The 14,877-nt window shown below is 41.7% G+C and overlaps 1 protein-coding gene across 4 annotated transcripts in view; it reads right to left on the reverse strand.

The window, feature by feature from the left end:
• Positions 1 to 14,877, reverse strand: part of fbxo38 (F-box protein 38) — a 47,069-nt gene that overhangs the window by 11,895 nt on the left and 20,297 nt on the right. For all 4 annotated transcript variants that reach the window (XM_088431141.1, XM_088431142.1, XM_088431140.1 and 1 more), the window contains 6 exons: positions 10,469 to 10,624; positions 10,143 to 10,286; positions 8,250 to 8,885; positions 7,963 to 8,063; positions 807 to 909; positions 517 to 683 (listed from right to left, as the gene is read on the reverse strand). In XM_088431141.1, coding sequence (XP_088287267.1) covers positions 517 to 683; positions 807 to 909; positions 7,963 to 8,063; positions 8,250 to 8,885; positions 10,143 to 10,286; positions 10,469 to 10,624 — 1,307 coding nt within the window. The remainder of the gene's footprint in view (positions 1 to 516; positions 684 to 806; positions 910 to 7,962; positions 8,064 to 8,249; positions 8,886 to 10,142; positions 10,287 to 10,468; positions 10,625 to 14,877) is intronic.

Below are 14,877 nucleotides of genomic sequence, written 5' to 3' on the forward strand. Positions count from 1 at the left end.
TACCGGTAATACGAGTGGCGACCAGTTTACATGAAGACATCGATCACGTTAATGATTTTTCACAATAATTAAGGAACAGCTGTAGTAAACATGTATATCAAATGTAATACAGTATGTAATGTAAATGTAATCCATGTATAATTGTTTGGAACATTAATAGAAAATCACCAATCATCACTTGTAAGCTATTTGCAGAACAGGCCTGTGAGCTACTCATCTGATCTTTGGGGGCTACCTGGTGCCCACGGGCACCACGTTGCTGATCTACTGTAATTTTGCTTGAACGGCTAGTCGCAAAACGTAATTTTGCTCTGAATGTGCTTGAAGCACTCCCGTGAGCAGGATACTAAAACTTAACACAAAACAAAAAAAAATCACACACGCATTGTATATTTACAGACAAGACAACTTTCATTTGAGACAGGGCTCACAAAAAAAAACATCAAATGCAGTAGGTGTTTTTTTTCAGCGAATAACTAAACAAAAAACAAAAAAAACAAAAAAAAGCATACTGACCTGGTGCATAGGACGCATGTAGATTATGCGGTTTCGCTCAGGAGGCATTATCAGAATCTGATCCAGCACCTGTTCCATATTTAACTTCCTACATTGTGCATAGTCAAACCGGTTCACAATAGGAGCACTTTCCACTTGCAGCTGCTTCAACACTCGACACCGAGTAGCTTTACTCAATGTAAGGGAGGTACAAGAAAAAAGAGGAAAATTTGTATTGAACATTCATGACATGCACATTCACCCATGCGAGTGTTGTCAAAATAAAAACAATGTACATGTCTGTGTTGTACCATGAATGAACATCATTTTGGGGCAGTCTTTAAGCACCAGGTCAGTGATTCCGCAATTGGTCAGCGTGATGCCAACCAGGTTCTTACTCTTCAGTGTCAACACCTAAAAGAGTTGAGAGGAGAGCTGTTTTGTCAAGTATATATTTTCTTATGATTCTATGGTCATTTACTTTGAGACATTGACGGCGCAGATGACACCTGCTATGTCGGACAACATTTCAGTATGTGTTGACCAAGACATTGGTGTGTGTGACTGGCACCATTTGTCTATAATCTTTTAGGTAAGCTCAAAACAACCTTAACATACCAGTACAACAACACAAGAATTATATATATATATATATATATATATATATATATATATACATACACACACACACACACACACACACAGTCTGGTTTACGAACATTTCGACTTACGAGCGTGGACCGCGGAGTTTTTTGTCCCCCATTTACGCACAAACCTTCTGCCTTACCAACAATATGACATGCCGGTCATTGTGTTGGAACATTTATTTTCACTTTGCTACGTCAACTAATTTGTGTGTTAGAACATTTATTTTCACTTTGCTACGTCAACTAATTTGGAAGTTGACGCTTGTCACAGCATCGTCGAACGCTATTGCTCTTACAATGTCACATTCACTGTCTCAGTCACGGTGTCAGTCACGGAGTCAGTCACGGAGATGCTATTGGCCGGCGTCACGTCAATCACAGAAATGCCGATATGCTATTGGCCGAACGCCTTTATCTAGCTTGATGGCACAGCTGGTCGGGACAGAAGGAAGGAGAGAAAATCAGTCAAAAACGGAAGGAAGGAATGTTGTTAAGACTTTGGAAACTTTATCTGTTAGACATGGCTTCTAAAATTGCAAGTGGCAGTAAAGGAAGAAGTAAGAGGATGATGACAATAGAAACCAAGCAGGAGATAATAAAAAAATACGAAGGAGGCACACGCATAGTTAACCTTGCTCTGAGTATGGACGTAACCGCTCGGCAATCTTCTAAGGGCAAGACTTTCCTTGCCGGGGGACGGACTTCGCTCCACAACAAAATGGAGAGGCTTCTTCTATTATGGATTAAAGAGAAGGAAATCGCCGGTGATATGTTTTAGTTTGAGAAAAGTTTTTGTTTGAGAAAATAAATCAATAAATTCTGCGGGTTGGTCTCTGCTCACCTCCGTCTCCACTCGACTCAAGTCACGTCGCCCCAGAGGAAAATGTCATTTTTTCTTTTGTGTATCCATGTTAATTTAATTAACTGCAAAGTATATTATGACAATTTAATATATGTGTGTATATTCGTGATGGTTATAACTATGATTTCACCACGCTTTGTCAGTCAATGTGTACGTACAATTGACTTCCCTTTGCTACAACAACGAAATCATCTGCTCAAGCACAAATCGGTACCACTGATATGCTATTGATCTTACAATGTCACAGTCAATGTTTCAGTCACGGTGTCAGTAACGGAAATGCAGATATGCTATTGGTCGAACGCCTTCATCTAACTTGATGGCACAGTTGGTCGGGACAGAAGGAAGGAGAGAAAATCAGTCAAAAACGGAAGGAAGGAATGTTGTTAAGACTTTGCAAACTTTATCTGTTAGACATGGCTTCTAAAATTGCTAGTGGCGGTAAAGGAAGAAGTAAGAGGATGATGACAATAGAAACGAAGCAGGAGATAATAAAAAAAAAAAAATACGAAGGAGGCGCACGCATGGTTAATCTTGCTCGTGAGTATGGCCGTAACTGCTCGGCAATCTTCTAAGGGCAAGACTTTCCTTGCCAGGGGACGGACCTCGATCGACAACAAAATTGAGAGGCTTCTTCTATTATGGATTAAAGAGAAGGAAATCACCGGTGATAAGTTCTAGTTTGAGAAAAGTTCCAGTTTAAGAAAATAAATAAATAAATTCTGCGGGTTGGTCTCTGCTCCCCTCCGCCTCCACCCAGCTCAAGTCACGTCGCCCCAAAGGTAAATGTCATTTTTCCTTTGTATATGTTATTTAATTTAACTGTACAGTAGATTATGTTTTTCATTTTTAATATGTGTATAAAGTCGTGATGTTTTTACCTAAGGTTTGTGCGAGCGTTGCACGCATTCACTAATTAACATAGGTTTGGATTGCCCGTCATACGAGCAGTTCAAGTTACGAGCGTAGCTGCTGAACGGATTAAGTTCGTAACACGGGGCCCCACTGTGTCTATATATATATATATATATATATATATATATATATATACACACACACACACACACACACACACACACACACACACACACACACACACACACACACACACACACACACACACACACAGTGGGCCCCCGGTTTACAAACTCCCTGTTTTACGTATTTTTCATCTTACGAACGTGGACCGCGACGTTTTTTTGTCCCCCTCTTACGCACAAACCTTTCGTCTTATGAACAATCCAACATGTACGAACGTGTGTCTGCACAATTTTTTTCGCTTTGATGCATCAACAAAAGTAATTATTCTCGCATGTCACGGAAACGCCGATATGCTATTGGTTTTTTAAGGTCACAATCACGGTCTCAGTCACGGAGATGCCGATATGCCACTGGCCGGCGTCATGTCAATCACAGAAATGCCGATATGCTATTGGCCGAACACCTTCTTCTAGCTTGATGGCACAGCTGGACTAGTGGACTAGTGTTGTGAAGACTTTGCAAACTTTATCTGTTAGACATGGCTTCTAAAATTGCAAGTGGCGGTAAAGGAAGAAGTAAGAGGATGATGACAATAGAAACGAAGTAGGAGATATTTAAAATACGAAGGAGGCGCATGCATAGTTAACCTTGCTCGTGAGTATGGCTGTAACCGCTCGGCAATCTTCTAAGGGCAAGACTTTCCTTGCCAGGGGACGGACCTCGGTCAACAACAAAATGGAGAGGCTTCTTCTACTATGGATTAAAGTGAAGGAAATCGCCGGTGATATGTTCTCGTTTAAGAAAAGTTCTCGTTTAAGAAAAAAAAAAAAATTCTGCGGGTTGGTCTCTGCTCCCCTCCGCCTCCACCCACCACCAGCTCAAGTCACGTCGCCCCAAAGGTAAATGTCATTTTTCCTTTTTATGTTTGTTATTTAATTTAACTGTACAGTAGATTATGTTACTAATTTTTAATATGTGTATATAGTCGTGATGTTTTTACCTAAGGTTTTTGCACGCGTTGCACGCATTCACTAATTAAAATAGGTTTGGATTACCCGTCATACGAGCAATTCGAGTTACGAGCATAGCCGCTGAAAGGATTAAGTTCGTAACACGAGGGGCTCACTGTATATATATATATATATATATATATATATATATATATATATATATATATATATATACAGTCAGCCCCCGGCTTACGAGCATCCTGATTTGCGAACAATTCGCCTTACGAGCGTGGATCAGGGAGATTTTTGTCCTCCGCTTACGAGCAACCTTTCGTCTTGCGAGCATTCCGACAAACCAGCCATTGAGTATGTAGAAATGTTCTCGCCTACCTGCGTTATCATATTCAGCAATTGCGTCATCTACAATCATCAACAGGTACTTATGGCGGTAATGTGAACGCTATTGGTCTTACAACGTCACACTGACTGTCTCACTCACGGTGTCTAAATATATTACCATTTAAGTGTAGTGTTTGTACAGCTAAAGGGAAAAACAGCTGACATGAAATTAAATGTGCCGATTGCAGGACAAAGAATTGTCATTGGTTTAAATGTGTGTTTTTTTTTAATTAATTGTCAATACATTCCAACCGTTTAAAAAAAAGTGCGAATAATTATCAGTCAGTCAAGGAGACGCCAATATGCTATTGGTCGATTAAGGTCACCCGGTCTCACTCACGGAGATGCTATTGGCCGGCGTCACACGTCAATCACAGAAATGCCGATATGCTATTGGCCGAACGCCTTTATCTAGCTTGATGGGACAGGATGGAAGGAAGTAGAGAAAAACGGAATGTTTTGAAGACTTTGCAAACTTTATCTGTTAGACATAGCTTCTAAAATTACTAGCAGCGGTAAAGGAAGAAATAAGAGGATGATGTTTTAGTATCTCCGTGATTTGCACCATGACTGAAAGAGTTACGGTAACACTGTAAGACCAATAGCCTATCTGCGTTGCCATATTAACTCAAGACGTTAATCTCTGCACCCTGTTACGGATGGTAACACAGTGCTAATTAATGGTTGCAAGACTAAACTGCATGTCATGTTAGTCGGCGATTTCCCGACATGCTTTGGTACAGCGCCATTGTTGCAGTTCTGTGAATTAAAACCAACAGTGAACCGACGCTCGAACAAGCTATAAGTGTGGTGCCTAGTTAATACTACACACACAACCTCTCCTCCGCCTCCACCCAGCTCAATTCACGTCGGGAAAAACAGCTGACATGAAATTAAGTGTGCCGATTGCAGGACAAAAAATCGTCACAGGTTTAAATGTGTTTTAATCAATAAGATGTCAATACATTCCAACCGTTTAAAAAAAAGTGCGAATAATTATCAGTCAGTCAAGGAGACGCCAATATGCTATTGGTCGATTAAGGTCACCCGGTCTCACTCACGGAGATGCTATTGGCCGGCGTCACACGTCAATCACAGAAATGCCGATATGCTATTGGCCGAACGCCTTTATCTAGCTTGATGGGACAGGATGGAAGGAAGTAGAGAAAATGTGTGAAAAACGGAATGTTTTGAAGACTTTGCAAACTTTATCTGTTAGACATAGCTTCTAAAATTACTAGCAGCGGTAAAGGAAGAAATAAGAGAATGATGTTTTAGTATCTCCGTGATTTGCACCCTGACTGAAAGAGTTACTGTAACACTGTAAGACCAATAGCCTATTTGCGTTGCCGTGTTGGCATTAAGCGTTAATCTCTGCATCCTTTTACGGGTGGAAATTCAGTGCTGTTTAATGGTCGTTCTACATAACTGCATGTCATGTTAGACGGCAACCTCCCGACATGCTTTGGGACAGCGCCCTTGTTGCAATACTGTGAGTTGAAACCAAGAGTGAACTAATGTTCGAACAGGCTATAAGTATGGTGCCTAATTAATACAACACACACACCCTCCCCTCCACTCAGCTCAATTCACGTCGGGAAAAACAGCTGACATGAAATTAAGTGTGCCGATTGCAGGACAAAGAATCGTCACAGGTTTAAATGTGTTTTAATCAATTAGATGTCAATACATTCCAACCGTTTAAAAAAACGTGCCAATAAGTATCAGTCAGTATCAGTCAGACGCCAATATGCTATTGGTCGATTAAGGTCACCTGGTCTCACTCACGGAGATGCTATTGGCCGGCATCACACGTCAATCACAGAAGTGCCGATATGCTATTGGCCGAACGCCTTTATCTAGCTTGATGGCACAGCTGGTTGGGATGGAAGGAAGTAGAGAAAACCCTGACTGAAAAAGTTACTGTGACACTGTAAGACCAATAGCATGTCTGGTTTATAGTGTTGACTTCTGCTTATCTCAGCTCAAGTCACATCTTACCAAAGGTAAAAGTCGTTATTCCTTTGTATTTGTTATTTAATGAAACTGTACAGTAGATTATGTGACTCAATAATAATATATGTATACAGCGTGATGTTCTCACCTAAGGCTTCTGCGCGCGTTGCATGCATTCACGAATTAACATGGGTTTGGATTGCCCGCTATACGAACAATCCGAGATACGAGCGTAGCCGCTGAACGGATTAAGTTCGTAACCCGGGGGCCCACTGTATATATATGTACACACACACACACACACACACACACACACACACACACACACACACACACAGAGGGGGAGCCCCCGTGTTACAATATTAATCCGTTTCGCGGTTGGGGTCATAACGTGAATTCACTGTATGGCGGGTAACCCAAACCTTTGTTAAATAGCTAATGCGTTTAGAACCGCAGGTAAAAACATCAAAATTGTACATACATATTAAAAATTGGTACCAAAATAGTATAGTAAGTGCTCTGTGTCACAGTTCACCAGTTCAGCCACCTCACTCCCAGCCTCACCTGCTCAGCCCTCCAGCTAATTAGCCCAAACACTAACACCTGCAACCACTCACTCGCCTAGTATAAAGCCCGGTCACTTCCATTCACAACCTGCCAGATTGCCTCAATGCCACGCCGAGCTTTCCAGCGATTCATCCTGCCTGCCTGCCTGTTCTCCGACCCCGTTCGTCCTTGACCACCCGATTGCCTGCCGACTTGTCTGGACCTTTGGTATTTCGACCCTGCCTGCCTCTGACCACCCGCTAGCCTGCCGTCTTAACCTGTCTGCCCGAGCCCCCCTCCTGTCTCACTCCCTTTGCCTGGCTCCCAGCCAAACCCCAGCTCTCCTGACCCCGGGACCCCCCAGACCTCTTCGCCACGCTCTCGTCGGCTCCCACGACCACCTGCACCTTCTGTTAAATAAACGTTCTGCATTTGCCCTTACCAGTTCTGCGTGCTCTTGGGTCCTCTCTCCTCCCGCCGTTACAGCTATGTATATATAATATACATGTATAAATTCAGAAAACATCATAAATAAAAAATATAGTGGCACTAGTTACGCCCACATTCTCTAGTAAGGGTAGCTTAGGCTAGGCTAGCTTCGTATTTCTTGATTCTCTCCAGCTTTGTTTCCATATAAATCATCTTACTTCTCTCTTTAACATCACTAGCAATCTTGGGACCCATGGCTAACCCATTCAAGTTTGAAGTAAGCAGTAAAATGCACTATAAATACGGTTTTGTAACTACTCACGATAGAACAAAGCTTTAATCGTTCAGCCATTTTAAACAAGTGAGGCCGACCAATAGCAGACCACCATCTCGGTGAGGAGACGCCGACCAATAGCAGACCAGAATTGTAGTCACACGTTGCATGGAAGTAGTTAGACGGCAATAGTAAATAAGTGCAATTACTTAAAAACGCCTGCAAATGTAGACAAAACAACACAAATACAGCCAACCCCCTAGCGTCATGACAGTTGTTTTTGTCACAAAGCAAGGAAAATACCGTAAAAAGGGGACGGAAAAATCTCAGTATTCCACATCGCAACATGAAAAAAAAAAACCTAAGACAGGGACGCTGTAACCCGGGGGTCCTATCGAGTCACAGTGAAAACACATAAATTACCTGAATGTGGTCATCCTCTGTCACCGGATCTGACGTGCTGGTTGATTTGTCAGCCATTCTTCTTCTCCGTGTTGCTACCCGAGGCCTGGTTCTCGGAAGATCTATTAATAAATAAGACACAAATATTAAAAAAAGACATATGCATGCACCTAAGCAACTTAACTCATCTTTATCAGTCAACTTAGTTCACAGAAGCATGTTGCTGGCTTTGACATGTTTGAAAAACAGAATTTAACTTCATTGTGCCCAGATAATCTTGATGATCTTTTTCAATTATTTTTAATTACCTGCTTCAGGCATCAAGGATACAGAGGACATACGAGTGCAGGACCGGGTCAAAGGTCGTCTGGGTACAGAGGAGTTTTCATCACTGGCCTGAGTTCGCTTACAACTTGAACGCTGTGCAACAGATGTTCGTCTTTGTCTCTGACCAGCAGATGGTCCTGGTGTGGTTTTTCCATCAGAAACTCTGGATTCCAGATGTGCTACACTAGCAGTACTTGAAGGTTGCCTTAATCCAACTTCCCTGGTGCTCCTGTCACCAGTATCTGCTCGAAAGTGGTTTTCTGAAGTCCCGTTAGTTCTGCTACCCCAACTATTTACTCTCTCGGTTCCAGTGGCCACCCCAGGGTCAATCGTGCCGACACATTCGGCCCTAGTCCTTTCTGCTGCCCTATTGACACTGGTGCTTTGCGCTGTGCCATCAGGCTCCAATTTTGCCTCTGATTCTGTGTTAACTCCTTTACTGCTAGTCTTCCGGTTGTTTTCAGATGCAGCTTTTATGTCAGCTTTGATCTGTTCACTGGTCACCTGACAACTCTTTTCACAGTGGCCATCTGGGATAGGAGCTTTCACCCGATTCCCTGACACAGATGTTAATACAGGCACGTTATTAGTCCACCGCAGGGGAGTCTTTCCTTTACCTGAAAACACATAGCTAGATTAAGATTACGGAATGGACACATTTTAATGATCAAAGCACATAATTTCTATTTATATGGCTGATCATTTCACACACTGTTAAAGGACATACATTAACCTTTTTTTAAGAAAATGACACATGAACATTGTGTATATGGAAGAAAGAATGAAAAGGCGTACTAAAGGATGGGTTTACAAGCAATAAATTGCTACCTTTAAATACAACCAATATTCTATGGCGTTATATTTGTGCCAAAATTACAAGCGCACGGGAAAAAAATTGAGCAGAGAAAATCAAACTGAGCGAGCGAAAACAGATTTTGAGCGCAGAAAAAAAGTTATTGAAAAGAACTTTCTCGCTCAAAATTCCATTTTGCTTGCTCGCAATAGCATTCTCCCGCTCAACATCTCGCTCTCGATACTCCTCCCTCCCTCGCTCAACATCGCGTTTGCTCAACATCGAGCTCTCGCTCGCTCAGTTCTGCTCACACGTTACGTTTGTGCCACAAAACCAGCCAATCGGTGCTTGTAAACACACATTGATTGGTATCCAATAAGATTGCTTGTTGTGTTCACCCGGAACGAGCAAACGAGAGTGCGTCTTATCGACTTGGGCGGGAGGAGGTGGGCTTATATTATTAAAGTACAAAAACTAAAAAGGTATTTCTGTCAAATGATACAATACCGTAATAAAAATAACATGAAAAGTAATTCTCCAGCCCAAGTCCGTGTTGATGCACTCTCGTTTGCCCTTTCCGAGTGAACACAGGGCAAACGAGCGTACGTCAACGGATAGCGTACAAGCAATCTCATTGGATACCAAGCTGTCAATCAATGTGCTTTACCAGCTCTGGTTTTGTGGCACAAACGTAACGTCTGAGCTGAACTGAGCGAGCGCAGAGGACGACTTGAGCGAGCGAGAGCTTGATGTTGAGCAAGGGAGGGAGGAGTATCGTGAGCGAGAGTGAGATGTTGAGCGAGAGAGGGCTATCCCGAGCGAGCAAAAAGGAATTTTGAGCGAGTAATTTCTTTTTCTGTGTTCAAAATCCATCGGCGCGCGCTCAAACTCTTATTATTACGCACTCAATAGTTTTTTTCTTGCGCTCAAAATCTGTTTTCGCTCGCTCAGTTTGATTTTCTCCACTCAAATTTTTTTTTTGCGCGCCTGTAATTGTGGCACAAATTTAACGCCATAATATTCGGGAGGGTTATGGCAAAATTCTGCAACATATGATAAGTAATTTGTATTGCGTGGACACCTGGGCAAGAAATAGGTCGCTGCAAACAGGAAGCTGATGGAGTTAGTCTTGAAACTAGGCCTTCCTCCTCCTCCTCACTATCTGAATCAGACAGGACTAGCGGGGGCTTAGGTGGTCTACACTGTTGGACCAAACCACTAGGACCTAGAAAGGGTATAACAAGTTGCCAATACAATTTCATATTTATTGAGTATGTATAAGGGAATATATACAATCATTAACTCAATGACTAATAAGTCAGTGTGATGATAAGTGTTTGAACATTACACTAATTATAACTTAATTATTACAAACCTTGATTATAACAAACCTTAATTATAACAAACCTGCTTGCTCTTCATCACCATCGGGAGGCTGTTGTGAACCAGCCTGCTGACTGGGCCCTGTGAGCTCATCTGCCATGGCAGCCCCTTTCACCTCAATTTCTGGCTCAGCCTGTGTGTTCTCCTCCTCATCCTCTATCCCGTTGACCTCCATTGGTGCTGTGAGAACAAATTACAACAAGTCGCAATTGAGTCATCAAAAAGGCTTAATTTACAAACAAGTGCAGGCTGCCATTCAATTGTGAAAATACTTTTTTTTCTAAGGCTTGTTAATGTCAATAAAATCCACAAAAAGATGAAGCACATGTACATTTGAATAATGCTTTGTATTTGTATTTACCCGTGTGTGTATGTGTGCATGTGGGGTGCTAACGTGATGGCTTTAGTCTAAAGCAGTGGTTCTCAAAGTAAGGTCTGCAGACACCCGGGGGTCCGTTGCCTGACTGCAGGGGGTCCATGAAAAATCAATAAAGCAAGCAATTCAAGCAGTTTAATATATATTTTTTTAAATTATTAATTTTGTTATTTGTTGAATAGACCCACGTAATCCACGTCATTAGCTTGATTCATTACTCAGTAAATATTTGGCAGCAACCTGTTTGAGGGAAACTGACCCAGTTTGTTATGAGGAGGCGAGCAATTTGCTATTTTTATCTTGTAAACCACTATGGCTTTAAAGTAACAAATTTAGTTGTTGTCAAATTGAATAGGTTGGTAAATAAAAAGAGCACTTGTGTTATTGTTATATGTTTGTTTGTTTGTTTTGTTTCCACAAGCATTTGTAATGGATGCCCTTTGAAAATGTAATTTCTAAAAAAGGGTCACTGACTCCAAAAAGTTTGAGAAACCCTGGTCTAAAGGATCCACAGTTATAAGTGATTAGGTATCACTGTTTGCAATAAGAATTTATATTACGTTACTGATGAATACATATTTATTAATAGCAAAACTTAGAAGGGGTGACAGAAAAGACCTCACTTGCCAAACTATGATAACCTAGCTAGCATGTATAGCACCATAAGGGTTTGAAAAAAAAAAGGAGAGGGGCTTGGGTGATCGATTTTGGCGGAAACCGCATTAAAACGAAGAATATCTATCTTGATCAGCAAAATAGCAGGGTAATATCTGGATTACATTTGAACAAGTAAATGCGTTTTTTTTATGCTATCGAAAAACTTACCGGTTAGACCACAGGTGGGAAACCGATGGCCCACGGGCCAAATCCACCCCACTGGTCTTTTTAATATGACCCACCTAAAATTAATTAATTATTGAAGAATTATGGTTTGATGTGAATATTTGCATTCATTTTATTATGACTTGAAATGACAGGAATTTCAACACTTGGTGGCACATTAGGTGCAGTGATTTGATTTTGCTGAGAGAAAGCATTTTTCAATTATTGCTCTTCTTCCACTGGTCAGATCAGAACCCATCTGCAGCAAAGTCAAAGAAAAGTCCACAGGATGTTAAAGACGAATGGAGGCCCAAATATAGGACAAACCTCTGCATAGAACGCACCCATAACTCTTTCAGTGCCATGGATGAGAATGTTCGTCCTGTAAAATACTTGTCAGTGTCAAGAATTCTTAACAATGTTTTTTCTTTTTTCTGAATGGATAGATGACACTATTGTAATGTAGTTATAGAGTATACAGTCATGGACAAAAGTTTTGAGAATGACACAACTATTTTTTTTTCACAGACTGCTGCTTCAGGGTTTTTAGGTGTTTTTGTCGGATGTTTCTATGGTGTAATAAAATACAGTTAGAAGCATTTCATAAGTATCAACCTTTGTTGAGAATTACGAAGAATTCATGCACTAAATCAATATTTGCACGACCCCTGCAATTCTCCCTTGCATGCAGTCAATCAACTTCTGGACCAAAATCCTGACTAATGACAGACCATCCTTGCATAATCAATGCGTAGAGTTTGTCAGAATTTGTGGATTTTGATTGTCCACCCGCCTCTTGAGGATTGACCAAAAGTTCTCAATCAGATTAAGATCTGGAGCGTTTCCTGGCCAAGGGTCCAAAGTCTTAATGTTTTGTTCCACTAGCCATTTTTTAATGACTTTTGGTTTATGGCAAGGTGCTCCATCATGCTAGAAAAGGCATTCTTCATCACCAAGCTGTCCTTAGACTAGGAGAAGTTGTTCTCTGAGGACGTTCAGGTACCATTCTTTATTCATGGATGTAGTTTTAGACAAGATTGTGAGAAAGCCCACTCCCTTGACCGAAAAGCAACCCTATACCTGAATGGACTCAGGATGCTTCACTGTTGGCACAAGACAGGAATGATGGTAGCGCTCACCTTGTCTTCTACGAACAAGCCTTCTTCCAGATGCCCCAAATAATCGGAAGGGGGATTCATCACAGAAAATGACTTTACCCCAGTCTTCAGTACTCCAGTCCTTGTAACTTCTGCAGAATGTCAGCCTGTCCCTGATGGTTTTACTGGAGAGAAGTGGCTTATTTGCTGAGGTCCTTGACACCAGGCCTTAATCCAAAAGTCTTCGCCTCACTGTGCGTGCAGATGCACTCACATCTGTCTGCTGCCATTCCTGAGCAAGCTCTGCACTGGTGGTGGTCTGATCCTGCAATTGAAACACCTTCAGGTCCTGGCGCTTGCTGGATTTTCTTGGGCGCCCTGGAGCATGTTTGGCAACAACTGAACCTCTCTCCTTGAAGTTCTTGATAATTCGATAGATGGTTGACTGAGGTGCAATCTTACTCGCTGCTATAGACTTCCCTGACTGGCCCTTTTTGGGCAATGCAATGATAGATGCGCGTGTTTCCTTGCAGGTAACAATGACAGATGATGAACAATGGTGTCATTCACCATCTTCCTTTTAAAATGTCCAGTCACTCAATCATGACATATTGAGCTCCAGCCTTGTCCTCATCAACACCCACAACTTTGTTTATGTAGGTGTAACCTGTGTGTCATTGAAATGGCATGAGCTGGTCCTTTAGTGGCAGGGCTGAAATGCAGTAGAAATGTGCTTTTTGGTGATAAAGTTAATTTTCAAGGCAGTAGAGGCTTGAGAGATGCGTCAAAATGCTGGAAGTCGGCTGGCACTCTAGGGGTTGCCTTTTCAGATTATGCTTGGCACTGAAAGAGTTAATTTTAGGGTCCAATTCTCATATTGTTTGGCAACAATGTGAAAATATTGCAAAACAGAATAAATCTTATTTTTGTAAATTCATATTTTCCTGTGTTCATATCCATTAGTTATATATTTTTTGCAGGTAGTTGACCAAGTGAGAGAGAGAGACACAATTCACACTAAATTGCACCATGGCACGGGCTCCACTCTAGGTCAACGTGCGAAGGCCGTTAGCTCAAACCTTGTAGAAGCCTCATGGTTTGCAACCTGAAAGACACCCTTTCTTCTTAAAAGCTATGGTAATTGTTAGAAACCAAACATTGTTTGTCCTTCTGTTCAATGTGCAACTTAAACATGTTTCAGATTTCCCACATTGTGACCAGTCGGTGAAGGCAGCTCCAGGGTAACATTGAATGCACTCCAAGCAGATGTTTTACTTTTTCCTTGTGATGCTGCTCAAGTTGATTTTGCCATAAATGTCACGTTTGAGCATGGCGACTTGAGGCAATGTGGGACGTGGGAAAGGTGGAACCAAAACGATGCGGGACAGACTGGGACGAGGCTCAAAAGAGGATATTTAATAACAGGGTTGGAAAGGACTAAAAAATTCAAAGTACAACAAAAAATGCTAAACTCAACTTACTGGGGCAACAAGGAACAGGAGGCAGCACGAGAAAAATGGATACAAGGGAGGGCGAGGCAAGACAGCAGGGGGAAGACGTACAATGACCCGACAAGGGACGAGGCAAAACACTGGGGCTTAAATACTAACAAAACTAATTAAGACACAAGACACCTGGGAACGACAAGGGGTGGGGAAAATGACTGGAGGAAACACTAGTCTGGAACACACGAGCGACAGGTGAGGTTAATTACAGTGACGACACACGGGGGAAACACAGAGAACCTATAACTGAAACAACACAACCCTAAACCCACAACAAAAATGGACAGAAACGTGACAATAAATACCTGAAGTTGTAAACCATCTATGTTGCACAAAGACTATAATTGTGTATATGCCAAAAGACCACAATTAAGTAACAAGTCAAATGGAATGCTTTTCAGTGTTCTCTAACTGCAGCACTCAGCTCTATACCCTGCCATTCTTAAATGAATTAGCTGAAGTATGTGAACAAGGATGGACTTGAACGTTGGTTCAGTCTGCTCGCTTCTTTTGTTGGAAATAATGCCGTAACATATTCTGCTAACACGAGTGTTTTTTGTAGGGAAGGCTTCTTTTAATTCAACTACTGTGTTTGTTTCTGCCAAGAGCTGTCCCTAGCTGTTAAAGAAGCTT

This window comes from Hippichthys cyanospilos, chromosome 13, assembly GCF_059441005.1.
Source record: "Hippichthys cyanospilos isolate Australia breed blue-spotted pipefish chromosome 13, RoL_Hcya_1.0, whole genome shotgun sequence".
NCBI classification, from domain to species: Eukaryota; Metazoa; Chordata; class Actinopteri; order Syngnathiformes; family Syngnathidae; genus Hippichthys; species Hippichthys cyanospilos.